The sequence below is a fragment of the Ornithodoros turicata genome, chromosome 10, assembly GCF_037126465.1.
Source record: "Ornithodoros turicata isolate Travis chromosome 10, ASM3712646v1, whole genome shotgun sequence".
Classification (NCBI taxonomy): Eukaryota; Metazoa; Arthropoda; class Arachnida; order Ixodida; family Argasidae; genus Ornithodoros; species Ornithodoros turicata.
In genome coordinates this window covers 28,741,194-28,754,238 of record NC_088210.1, presented here as the reverse complement: position 1 = coordinate 28,754,238, position 13,045 = coordinate 28,741,194, and the positions used below count along the sequence as shown (strand labels likewise).

The window sequence follows — 13,045 nt, the reverse complement described above, 5'->3', positions numbered from 1 at the left end:
GCAATGTAGGGAAGTTCCTAAGGCCCAGAATGAAAATTTAGCCTCATTACGCATTTTTCGTGCAGTTATTCCTCTCTTTAGTTCCCCAACCATGAAATTTAATCTCTATGGCGCTGTGAACAGTCCGTAAACTTCGCAAATTTGCCAACAACACGTGAAGACGTGCCCTGCGGAAACTTGGCCGAAGATTCATTTAGTCACGTGACTAACATTACTGACTTTTATCTAGAATTTATGTATCTGCCATCGTTTATGTTGAGGGCATTTAGGGCATGTCATTTGTACATTGTTTGGCGTAGGGATAAATTAATGCAACTTTCGTAAAATGTTAATTATTAATAATTATTAATTCACGAGCTTAGCTAACAATATAAAGTTAGTTCAATTAAATTAAATGTTACACCGAATTAAATTACCGACACAACCCCAACAGAGACAGCCCCAATAAAATTTTCTTGCAGTAGGCTCATGTGATCCCCCGTCGTTGTTAACGAGAACCCTGCCTTTGCTCACAACATCGGCAGCTGGCTTTTCCCATTTGCCGCACTTTTTTTTTTATTTGTGAGGGAAGAGTTTCTAAGCCGGAGAAAGTTTCCTGCCCCGTTCGTCATGTTTATTTTCATTGGAGCTCTGGCCTGGTGGTCAGACTCTGTGAAGCTCATGTTATGTTGACTTTTGTTTTGACTTTGACCGCCGTGATGTTTTTGTCGGCCTGAGCTGAATCACCAATGTGCTGTTATTTCCAGCTCATTTTTTCCTGCGATTTGAATGAAACTTTAGACCGTATTGTGTAGGTTGGTTATGATTCTCAGTAGTGTTTTTTTTTTGTTCCTGTGTCTACTTGTGTCGTCTTGTCGCGGGCTTTCGCCTATGTAGCATTGTCATTTTGTTTGCTCTCCATCCTGGTCATCGGCAGATGACACGGACAAACACTCCAAGAACAAAATGAGCAAATTTGGGGACCACTTAGTACAATCTTTAGTACCGAAGATTGCAGTTACTCTCCATGTTAGTCCCCAGACACTGAAACTTACTCCCTCGCACAGGAAACAGCGCCCATACCTCGCATAAACTTTCGAAGTATTTAGTCCCGAAAGGGACTAAGGGTTGCGTCCGTGCTTCTACGCTCTGAAACAGAGCTTCACCGCATAACACGCTTTGCGCTAACCATTGCAAGAAATTATAGGGCCATCTCTTCTGATTCGAAGAGAGAGGGGGCGTGCGCATTTTCTTTTGGGGGGTGCGCATAATTGACGCAAAGAAGCGTACGCCCCCCCCCCCCCCCTGCTATGCCGTGAAGCTATGTTTTTAGAGTGTAGTCTCCAAGAAGGCCTAAAACTATACTCTCTTTTCCCTTAGAGTGCATAAACACATTCGATAGGAAATGAGAAAGAAAAATTGCAAACACATTTTGAGTGCTTGTTACAAATCACATCTTGTGGAGTTCACATCTAATGATAAGATACTTATGAAAGCCGCAGCATCGGTGCACTACTGCCCCTGTTACACGGACAGTCTTTAATGACCGTTTAAGCCAATAGCCATTGAGCCTTCAATGATAACTGAAACCACTTGCCGTTGAACTAGGATGCATATATACGCGACCCTGTAGGATCCCTACAACATTGAACATGCGAGTAGAGCCGTCTAGCGTGTAATGTATCAACCTGTCGGGGCATTGGATACACTGCCCTCCGACAGGTTGACACATTAAAAGCTAGGTGGCGCTACGCGCATGTTCAATGGCGAGTGGTTTCAATTAGCATTGAAGACAGCCCGCGTTGCAGCTGTATTAGAGACAGTTGCGTCAAATTCGATTTGTTTCTGACAGGTGCTAAAAATAAATAAATAAATTCGAGAGCAACAACAGCAGCAACAGGTTATTGATGATAGTTGGAGAGTAATCCTATCTTCTATAGTCCCTAGATTGCAATCACAGTTCCCCACCTCAGTCCCCGGACTCTGAAATTTAGTACCCACCACTACAAATAGTCCTACACGTCTATCCATCTAGTCCCCAAATGGACAAAAATTACTTCTTTTTCTCGTAAATTGTATACCCGGTACACTTGAGACTGAAGAGACAAAGGAAAGCCTTTTCGGGATTTACCTTTTTGACGAGGTCTATGGGATAAAACTCCTCGTTTGGTCCGGATCCCTTAACCTGATCCAACACGCGCACTTCGCATCCAGGGAGGCTGATGCTTATCACCGGTATCTTATCGGAGACGTCGTAGTACGCATCCAGTTGCTTCTGGTAGAGGGCCACGTAAAGCCTGCACACAAACAGATCAAGATTATGAGAAGCTTAGCCGAGTAATCGTGCACACAATTGGTCTTTGGCAGTTGCAGTAGTTGTCGTATAGTTTTAATTGGTAGTAGCTTTACGAGGAAAATGGTGTAGCGATTTAACGCGAGTGGTATCGATGAAGGATTTGAAAAAGGAATTGCCAGAAAAGAGAGGAACCTTGGAAAATAATGACTGCTATCTGGTATCTAATATACGAGGGGGGAAGTAATTTGCGCCACAACTGTTTTTCGTACCTCGTTACTTCTTTTTGTTCCAATTCCTTTCATTTATTTACTCAACTACCGCGCAGCGTGATTGATTGATTAATTTTCACTGTACACATCAAACCAAGGATAGTCGAGAGTCATGTCATGACAGTCAAATCAAGAGTGATAGAGGTGTCACTCTGTACAATGGTTGACCTTCATCTTGCTATGCGGTGAAGTTGTGCTTCGGGAGTGTATAATTCACTCTGAAAACAGAGGTGGGTGGGTGGTGGTGGTGGTGGTAGTGGTGGTGGTGGTGAAAGGGCTCGCCATTGTCGGCCTCACAGAGGTGGGCAACGTCACGACTGACGCCCTGGGGGACTGTGCGGCTTGGGCCGACTTCTAAGGGAACTGTGCGGACATGTCTTGGGGGGGGGGGGAAGCGTCTGAGGAAATCCCAGGAAAAAACCCGGGCAGCACAGCCGGCACCGGGATTCGACCCCAGGTGCCTCCCGCGTCCCGGTGCCCTTCACCACATAGCACGCTCTTAGCCAATCACCATCCCGAATGGCACCGTTCTGCCCCCTGATTGATTGAAAACGGGAGGCGTACGGATCGCGTAGAAGTATATAAAATATGTAGTTTGCATATAGCATCGTCAACAAGTGAAACGCCTACCTGAACCATAAGTTGTCACCAGAGAGAACATAGAGAAAGCCGTCTCTCAGTGGGAGCGGTTTTGTCGGTCTGTTCAACTCGGGTAGGTAATCTGTGGCTTCCTCTTCTTCCTCTTTATTTGAGGAGCCTTGGAGTTGAGGCTCCGGGTTTGTCACTTCTTCGGGCCCGCTCGACATACGACGAATTCGACGGAACCTCAGGCCCATGACACCAGACGAAAGGGGCTGCCAGACATGGCCTGGGAAAAGGTCAGCTCTGGTAGGAAACAAGAAAAAAATGAGAAAGAAAAAGTGTTATAGCTGAAAGTCTGGCAGAGTGTACCACACTATGGATTGCGCACGTTAGATTCACAGAATGATACACAAACTTCCACGGTGCAGTTCTTTTACGTTGTAGATCAACAATGTTGGTAACTGCATCTGTTATGTTCAATGACCTTTATGATGCTGACGTAACAGAAGGACCTCAATTTTGAGGAGTTTATTGTAAAGCCAAGGGCGATGTGATTTTGAATGAATTTGTTGAAGAGTGCCGACCTATGAGCGATCAACAGATCTTACCACTTTACTTGTAAATCTGCTCCCAATTATTTATTTAACAGATCTTGGCAACACTTTGTCGTCTTCGTTTCCATTTAGCTGAGCTTACATGATTATTCTTTACTGAGACCAATACGGGTGCAGAGCGAAGAATCCAGCCGCTTGAATAATAATTTCTAATAACTATTTTCAATAATTTTATATTTTATAATTTTTATGTAATATCATTTTATAATTTTTTAATAATAATTTCAGAATATTTTTTTTTCAACTGCGATCAATCAATTCGGCCGCTTACTTCGACACCTTCGTTAGCTGAGAAGCGGACGGTATAGACACTCCAGAAGACTCCCATTAAGGACGAACCAAACGTGCTTGTGGAGCTGCTCTGTTACGCGATAAGGAAAGAACTCAGGTCCGACGAAGCATAAAATAAAGCAATCACGACGATACAGACCCTCTAACACAGCTGTGGTTAAGCTTACACACTGCACTGATACGATTGGCTGGACCACGTAATAATCTGGAGCTACCTCTAGTATTTCTCTTTTTAATTTCTGTGTCACTTGATGATGCTCGTTTGCTACTGACTTTGAATCGAATGTTGAACCGAACATTGCGAGCGCAGTGGCCAGGCACATGAAAGGCTCAAAATTAGTCTCGTTGTCTGGCTCTGTCACGCATGACATTAGTGCTGAGGTTTCTGCTGCATGTTGTAGAACGGCATTTTTACGTGTTCTTCACGTTGCCCCAAAAGTTGCGAATATAACTTCCCGCGAGTATATCCATGTAGTTAAAGAACGTAGTACGTTGGATATGAAGCAGTGAAGACGGTCTTCGATCCAGAGTAGACCGGTAGTTTTAGTACAGATCCTTTCCACAGACCAAAGTGGCAGCCTCATTATGTTGAGCACATGTTTTTACTCAAATACTGTATATGATCGCATGCACCGAGCTGCAAACATACGAGAGTAATCAGTGGTTCACATGGCTTTGCCACGCAGTCTGGATACAGCCACAGTCATCACACCCACTACTTGGAGCGTCACCTGACCTGGAGCCCCTAAGTAATATGAACTTAAAACCGAAAAGTCCCCTTAACGGTCTTTGGCGGGTTTAAGTTCCTGTAAAAAGAAAGGGAGGATTAAAAAGAAGAGGACGACATTACAATAAGTTACTAGCTCGCCTTCTTTTTACAACGTTATTAACATCACTGCTATGACGCCTCACATATTACATGAAACACGTTTTCGACAATACCGTTCCGGTATTGGAAAAAAAACACGATTCTCCCGCAACGAAGAACGATACAACCAATGAAGAATTAAGTGTGTCAGAAAGGGATTGCTTACAGGCATCCAGATGTTGGGTAACATCGTGAGTGGCGTCTCATAACACTGGCACAGTGGCGACGCAACTGACAGTAAGTTACAGGCCAGATGGAATCATAACGCAACTGTATACCAGGTACACGGCACAACGCACAAGCTTAGCTGCATCTTCTCGGAACCCGCGTTGCAGAATGCAGAGTGCGGGACAGGCTCCCGTTGGATGAGTTATACAATCGAGTTACAACTGACGTGGAAACATGGGACAATATGAGACAGCCTTATCGTTAGAGTGGACTCGCCGCTATCTGTGTCAGCGATGTTTACGCTTAAGATACGCGAACGACACGCGGAGGCATACGCGTTGGAATGTTATCAGACTGCTAGAAATAAATAACGCATGATGGTGTCCGCGTATACCGTTGAACGCTAAATAAATGTAGTGCCCTACACTCTAAGAAAAAAAAAGGAGTAAAACGGGGAGTACTTCAGCTTCTACTCCCCTGGACTGCAATTACTCCCCATTTTAGTCTCCTAACCCGACATTTACTCCCCAGGACTGCAAATTGTCATGAACTTCGCGAATGACCTCCTGAATGCAACAGTCTATACGTAAATATGTGCCCTTGGTCAATTTGAACGGCATAAGGCTGTATAACTCAGCCAACGTAGCAATTTCCCAGCCGCACAGAGTAAGAAACAGTTAGCGCATCGTTCTTCGCAAATTGTGCCCTATGTATGGCGCAAGATTTTATATCACTCGATATATCACGGTTGACGGTTTGCTTCAAAGTATTTCCATGCATGCAAACGAATTATGTACTTGGGACTCTTACAACAGCGCGTGAAATGCATGCAGTCTCCACTCTGCGACATTCATTTACTCCCGTGCATTTACTCCCGAAAGGGACTATTTTCTGGCAATGCATTTACTCCCCAAAAGGAGTAAAAGTACTCCTTTTTTTTCTTAGAGTGTAGGATGTGAAGTTAGGTCACACTGGAGGCATTTTGAAGAGCCCGGATCAGCTTGTTTTCCTCAAGCTTTTCTCGTTTACGGTGTGTAGTCGATGAACAACATGTTAAATAAATTACGTTTAAGCAGAACTATACGGGGGTATATTTTCTCCTCGAACTGAAGCATTATTTAATTTGTTTTTCGTTAAACAAAGGCATCATATTCTGCTTCAAAACACTTTTCACTAGAAGTGTGTGTGTGTTTTTTTACTGGCTTTTTAAACTCTTTTTAAAGAAAGGATTCGAAAGATTCGAGATTCATAAGATTCGTGGATTCGTACAACCTTCCTCGGATTCGGATTTGGATTCGGATTCGGATGGATTGGATTCGAATGGATTCGAAAAAAATTTGGATTCGTCCCATCTGTAATTGATTCATATTGAACGGGGATTAGAAGTCATCTTCATGAACCCGCAAAGTTCTGCTCGCTGCACACTATCAGGGTCAGAAGGGACCTGTTTCAAAGACGCCTGTGCTGCTGCGCGGGCATATGGATAAACCTATATAAAAAGAAGAAACAAAGAATGTTACTTTAATTACTGCGAGAACGATTGCGGAAAATATTCTGAAAACACTCGTATTGAACCGTTAGCGCCTCGGGAGTTATTCGTGTCAGTAGCAGAAATTACCGACGTGTAGCCGCTTCAAATGTCTGCGAGAGAAATTCTTACGCAGTAAAATATCCCGCGCACAAGCCGACATCCCAGTCGCTAATCCCCAACGCCAGTGTTTCAAGTCTCCCCTTGTAATCCTTCAAGCCTCTAATCCGCAGATCATCCCGCGCAAACTCACGAGATGTACCACAGAAAGCACTTAGTCGTCTATTGGCTCCGCACGCTGGGCACGTAGAAGCCCACTTGTGTCCCTGAACAAGCCGGAAGGAGCGTTTCCACGTTTGTTCAATTACCACAAGACCTCCAACCGAAGCTCCGGTTTCCTCCCTAACCCTAGAGACATTTTACCCTTCTCCCCTTGATGAGCGTGCATCGTTTCCCCCTCTCCCTTGCACCTCGAAACGAGATTGAATCCGACAGTGTCGCTGCTGCAAATTGGAAGGACCTGGCATAACACATTCGCTTTCCCGGGCAACAAATTTTCTCATATCATATGAGTCGAGACTGTTGCCCCGGGGCTGACACGCTGTTTTCTGGTTTCTGGGCGGGGGTCAGAAATGCTGTGCTTCTCTTTTGATTCTTGTAAAGGGTGGTTACATAAACGGTATAGTTAATTTACGCCTAGTGGGAGCGATAATTAAAGATGTGCGAATATTCGCTGTACGAATTAAACGAAGTGATCGTGTGTGTGTCCGATGGTGTTCCAACACCTGCCTCCACTTATTGTGCGCGTTTTGTCGTCGTATAATATAGAAACATATTTCTGCCACTCAAAAAACAGAAATTCACCGCATAGCACGCTGCACTCTTAAAAATGAACTTCACCGCATAGCACGCTCCTAGCCAACCATAATCTCGAATGATATCGTTATCTGCCCTGATTTGTTGAAAACGGGAGGCGTACGCCTCCCATTTTCAACAAATCAGGGCAGATAACGATATCATAAATGATGGTGGTTTGCTAGGAACGTGCTATGCGGTCAAGTTCATTTTTAAGAGTGTGTAGTGAAAAGCAAGAGCTGAATGCTCGAACAGTCACTCTTGTAGACGAGTCTTCAACGAGTTAGCAAAATATTTGTGTGACATTAAATAAATAATTAACAAATCCTAAACAAGTAAACCATAGTGCACGACTTTAGTCTCAGAATTAGCTTTCTAATTAATTCAACTACAAGTATTTGGTACGAAGGGAAAATTTTTCCCCCTCTACAATGGAAATGCATTGTGCGATAGGTTATTTATCAACGGGATCTCTGGAAATAGAAAAGTAATACTAATAATAACAATAACAATAATAATTTATCTATCACTTTCGTGAATGGGAGGAGGGACAAAAAGTCCAGAGGACTCGACAGTGAAGTGTGGATTTGAGCTCAACTGCCTATTCATGAGCCGCTCTTTCTTAATCGAAATATGCGAATTGAGCGTCTTGAGGCTTAACGGTGTTACTACCACTACTTTACTCTTCCGCACTAGTTAGAATAAATCGTTGCATCCCTTCATTCAGCGAAGACGACGGTAGTAGTAGTAGTAATTAACTAAAAAAATCAGGGGAAAGACTTGGAGCGAAGATGACGGTATCATGCCTAAATACGCACGTCGTTAAGCATTCTGTTTGTCGTTCCGGTGCACCGTATCGAGCAATCACGCTTTGTTTGCTCACGTATATTGCGCGAGCTTTAATCGAGCTTTCGCTCTATTTACTGCGTATCCCAGAACAATAAAAGTAGTAAAGTAAAGAAAAACGTTCCCTCAGACATGACGCAATACGGTCTTTGTGTGACGCCGAAATTTATCTTTGCCGCCGCGAAGCGAGGAAATTGACATTTCATTTGCTTTCTCCGGCACTTTGTTTTCCGAAGGGGTATAGAACAGGGAAAATAGGCGCGTAGATAGAAACTAATTGCGGCCCTTTTGTTCCCCAAACTGGGAAGCGCGACGATCAAAGCCCAATCTAAGGCTCGCAATCGCTTCGAGACTGTGGGTCTGAGAGTGCCAATACTGGGGATGTCTCCAATTGAGGGAAAGAAAACGGACTGCCAAGTTTCAACCGCTACCATGTGATAGGTAGAGGGGGGGCCTTCTTTAGATTGGCTCCCCGACGATTGCTCGTTTTTGTTGTTTTTTTCCTTCGGTTTTCTTTTAGGCTTGGTCTTTCGCAATGACTGCGGCGCTGGTTGGTGGTAATCACTAGGAAAGTGCCCGGCGTACTTTGCAATTCAGATATTCCTGTTTCGGTTTGTAGCTGCTTTTTTGTGACATTCCGAGGACCTAATTAAGACTGATTGGCTTTGGGCGGGCTTGTAAAAGACATCGAGTTTTTTTTTTTTTTGTGTGTGTGTAGGGTATTCATGAGGGGAGGAAAGGTCAGAGTTGTGCCCAACATCTTACGCATTTATTTTTCTTTTTATCGGCTCGTAATGCATTTCGACGCTGCGGCATGCTCTAATGCACTTTTGTAACACAACCTCACCGCACGACACGCTGGACAACGATCATTGCACAAGTATGGTACCGCTGTCATTCCTGAATTTGTGGAGGCGTGCGCGTTTTTGTGATAATGAATGCGACAGCCTAAGTTTCACTGATTTCAACAAAATGTGGGACAGAAGAACATCACTCGAGTTCGTGAATTTGCTAGGAGCGTGTTATGCAATGAAGCTATGTCGTTGTACGCTGCGTTGTGCCAATCAGCAGTCATACTCGAACGTTTTTCTTGCCGATAACATTACAGAACTGTCGCGGTGTATAGCGTTGTGCTTGTATACCGACGTATAGAGCTCTTGCGTAATGTAGTACACTCTTTGTACGAGAAATCGTTCTTAATGCTAAACAAGCAAGGCGATGTGTATTGAATGCAACTGCTAATTGGGATAAAGTTCGAGAGAACTATTCTGGGGACTGATTCAAGTGCTTGATGACCCAGTGCATCACACTGAGCCGCACATCCTTTGACCTGCGTATTTATTACGAATATGTCTTATGATCCAACACAATTGAAATTTATGTAAAGCCTTCCCAAACACTACAAAGCCACTATTCATCCTGAAAATTACAAAAAAAAAAGAAAGAAAAGAAAAAAGAGGCCTCGGTGATATCGGTAAATGGCTATTATCATTTGAGAAATGCTTAACGATTCAAAGATTCCATGCGAAGCATACGCTTTTCACATGCTCTGCGTTTTAACGTATCCCTAATCTCGATTTTTAAGAGCCAGTATTTTCAGCTAAATAGCTCTTGGAAGTAATATGCGTTCCTGCTTCTTCACTCCGCTCGCGGACGAAGAACTTTCAATCAGTACCACGCGTCCTTCAAATATTATCTCTACTTTTCAGATGCCAGGCCTGCACGACGGCTGACGGAACAATACGAGTTCTTGGTATGTCTAAACTTTGAATTCTTCCGTAATGAATCCGTTCTTCTCGTCGGGTAATTTAGTATCGCAGACCTGACTGGGAAATATTCGCGGTTTGATATTACATTGCATTCTTGAAGCAAGCTGGAGCACTGTCCACCACACCGCGTTACACGAGCGTTGGGCGTTTAGCACTAGTGCGGCCGGAATTCCTCGAGCATGAGTACACTTTGTCCAACATCGGCTGCGATTTCGTTCAAAATTTGTGAAATGCTCACGGCAATGTAAGACAGTTAAGTTTTACATCCGCCGCCTAATATTCTTGGCTTAATGAAAGTGTTAGAAGGGTAAGTGTCGAGTTTCAAGTGTTACCTCGTCTCGATCGCTTCGCGGACATTCCGCGACCAACCTCCTTTTTGCGGATGTTTACATTCATACTTCATCGCACGGCAGCTGCGCACTGCGGGAAAATCACACTTTACAGGCTGTATGCCACTGACTCTTTTTTTTTTTTCGTTCTACATTTTTTATATTTTTTTAAATAGCTGAAGTGCGTTCTTAGAAATGAACTTCACCGCATAGCACGCTCCTAGCCTATCACCATCCCGAATGACATCATCCTGCCCCCTGAATGGTTAAAAACGGGAAAACGGGAGGCGTACGCCTTTTTGAAGCACTTATGCAGTTCAAAAAAGGCGTATGCCCTGCGCTTTCCACAAATTGGGAGTGATATAAAGGCATCGTTCAGTGCGGTGGTTGGCCTTCACCGTGCGATGTGGTGAAGTTCTGTTTTTAGAGTATAGCGGCTGCCGCTGATAATAGCATCCCTGCATCATCACTCAACAGTCATCACTAGAGAGCGTATTTTTAGGCACACTCTCAAAACAAAGCTTCACTACGTAGCGCGCTGAAGGCTAACCACTGTACAGGGTGATACGCTCTTAAAAATGAACTTCACCGCATAGCACGCTCCTAGCCAACCATCATCTCGAATGATATTGTTATCTGGCCTGATTTGTTGAAAACGAGAGGCGTACGCCTCCCGTTTTCAACAAATCAAGGCAGGTATAATGATATCATTCGAGATGATGGTTGGCTAAGAGCGTGCTATGCGGTGAAGTTCATTTCTAGGAGTGTACCTCTATCACTTTTTGATTTACGCCTTTTTGTTGCACTTAATATTTCTGCATAAGTGTCACAAAAAGGAGTGCTCCTCCTCAGCATGAAATGTCGCTCTTTTCAGGCTTTTCCTAAACGCACACGGAACTATTACTGTTTTCCGCTGTACATATGAGCTCGCCGCTGATCTGTGTTTGTCTATATATATATATTTATGTGATGAACACTGATGGAACATCCGTCCCGAGCAATATCAGTTTAATGAATAACCCTGCTCGTGAACGAGCGTGAGTTCGGTCTCTTCGTTGTTACGTCATATATATATATATATATATATATATATATATATAGAGAGAGAGAGAGAGAGAGAGAGAGAAAGGACGAAACTCGGAGCTTCACAGTTTCTGCACTTGGCAGGCTTACGGTGAGCTAGCTCTTCGAAACAACTGCTACTGATAACGGCCGCGAGCAAAATTGCCGTTATATCTCTTTCAACTCGCAGAGGACCCATACGGACGCCCCTTTATGTAACCCCTTTTACTACGCGGACGCTAGCAGGCAGTTAGTGCTTTCGTTGGGTGCACTGCAAAAGCAATTTTAGCTTTCAACAGCGGAAGGAAAGTGACACGTAATTGGGTTTGAAACGCATGTCTCGCTGGCGTGAGAGGGTCGACGCTGCTTTGCTGCGAGAATGTAGTCGAGCACATACTACGTTGAACTCCCTAAGTAATTTATGTCAGTCACCGTGAAAACAATGTAGGTCACGAAAGGGAGAGGGAAAAAGGAACTGTTCGCACAGTAGGCTGTGTCCATGTCTGGTCTCCGCCTCTCGTGTAATAGAAGATGCGCACTTTTAAAACTGAGGGGGGGGGGGGGGGTCGAAGTAGCTTGCCGTTGTTGGCCGCACTCAAGGTGGGCATTGTCACGGCTACAGCAAAAAAAAAAAAAAAAAGAGAGAAAACGAAGGTTTTAAAACTGAACTTCACCGCAAAATTGCTTCTGCTAGTCAATGATCACCCCGAATGACAACGTTCTCTCCCTTAATTTGCTAAAAACTGGGGGGCGTACGCCATTTCTGTGCCTTTATGCAGTTCAGAATTGCAACAAAAATGGCGTACGCCCCCCCCCCCCTCCTCCTCCCGTTTTCTTCATATCAAGGGAGAGAACGTTGTCGTTCGGTATGATGGTTGGCTAGCAGAATGCTATCTGGTGAAGCTTAGTTTTTAGGGTGCGCTCTTAAAACGGAGCTTCGCCGCATAGCACGCTGAGGGCCCACACTCTTAAAAATGAGTTTCAAAACATAGCACGCTCCTAGCCAACCAACATTCCGAATGACAACGTTCTCGTCCCTGATTTGTTGAAAACGTGGGGCGAAGCCTATTTTGTGACACTTATGCTGTTCATATTTGTCACAAAAAAGGCATGCGCCTCCCGTTTTCAGCAAATCGGGGAAGATAACGATATCATGCGAGATTACGGTTGGCTAGAAGCGTGCTATGAGGTGAAGTTCATTTCTAAGAGTGCACCATTGCACAGAATGATTTGTGGAAAGCGCTTGGCGTTACCCAATATGTGACACTTATGCAGTTATGTTAAGTATCACAAAAAGGCGTACCTTGTGTGGTTTTTAACCAATCAGGGTTCATAACGATGTTATTCGGGCAAAGAGCGGTCTATGCGGTGAAGGCAACCATTGAACAGAATGATACCGTTATCACCCCTGATTTGTGGAAAGCGCAGGGCGTACGCCATTTTTGTGACACTTATGCAGTCATGTGAATTGTCACAAAAAGGCGTACCTGTGTTTTGACCAGGTGTGCTTTTTAACCAATCAGGGAGCAGAACGATGTTACTCAGAATGGTACTGGCAACGAGCGTGCTATGCGGTGAAGGCCAATCAT

General features: G+C 44.2%; 2 protein-coding genes across 2 annotated transcripts in view; one reads left to right on the top strand and one right to left on the bottom strand.

Moving 5' to 3' along the window:
• The window catches only part of LOC135369703 (uncharacterized), a 46,111-nt gene extending 40,781 nt beyond the window's left edge, over window positions 1-5,330 (bottom strand). Inside the window, exons 1-3 of the mRNA XM_064603219.1 lie at window positions 5,066-5,330; window positions 3,175-3,429; window positions 2,111-2,276 (exon numbers count right to left, since the gene is read on the bottom strand). Coding sequence (XP_064459289.1) covers window positions 2,111-2,276; window positions 3,175-3,429; window positions 5,066-5,106 — 462 coding nt within the window. The 5' untranslated portion in view covers window positions 5,107-5,330. The remainder of the gene's footprint in view (window positions 1-2,110; window positions 2,277-3,174; window positions 3,430-5,065) is intronic.
• LOC135369705 (phospholipid scramblase 3-like) overlaps window positions 1-13,045 on the top strand; it is an 87,520-nt gene that overhangs the window by 38,605 nt on the left and 35,870 nt on the right. Inside the window, exon 2 of the mRNA XM_064603221.1 lies at window positions 10,006-10,049. The gene's annotated coding sequence lies outside the window, so the exon portion shown is untranslated. The remainder of the gene's footprint in view (window positions 1-10,005; window positions 10,050-13,045) is intronic.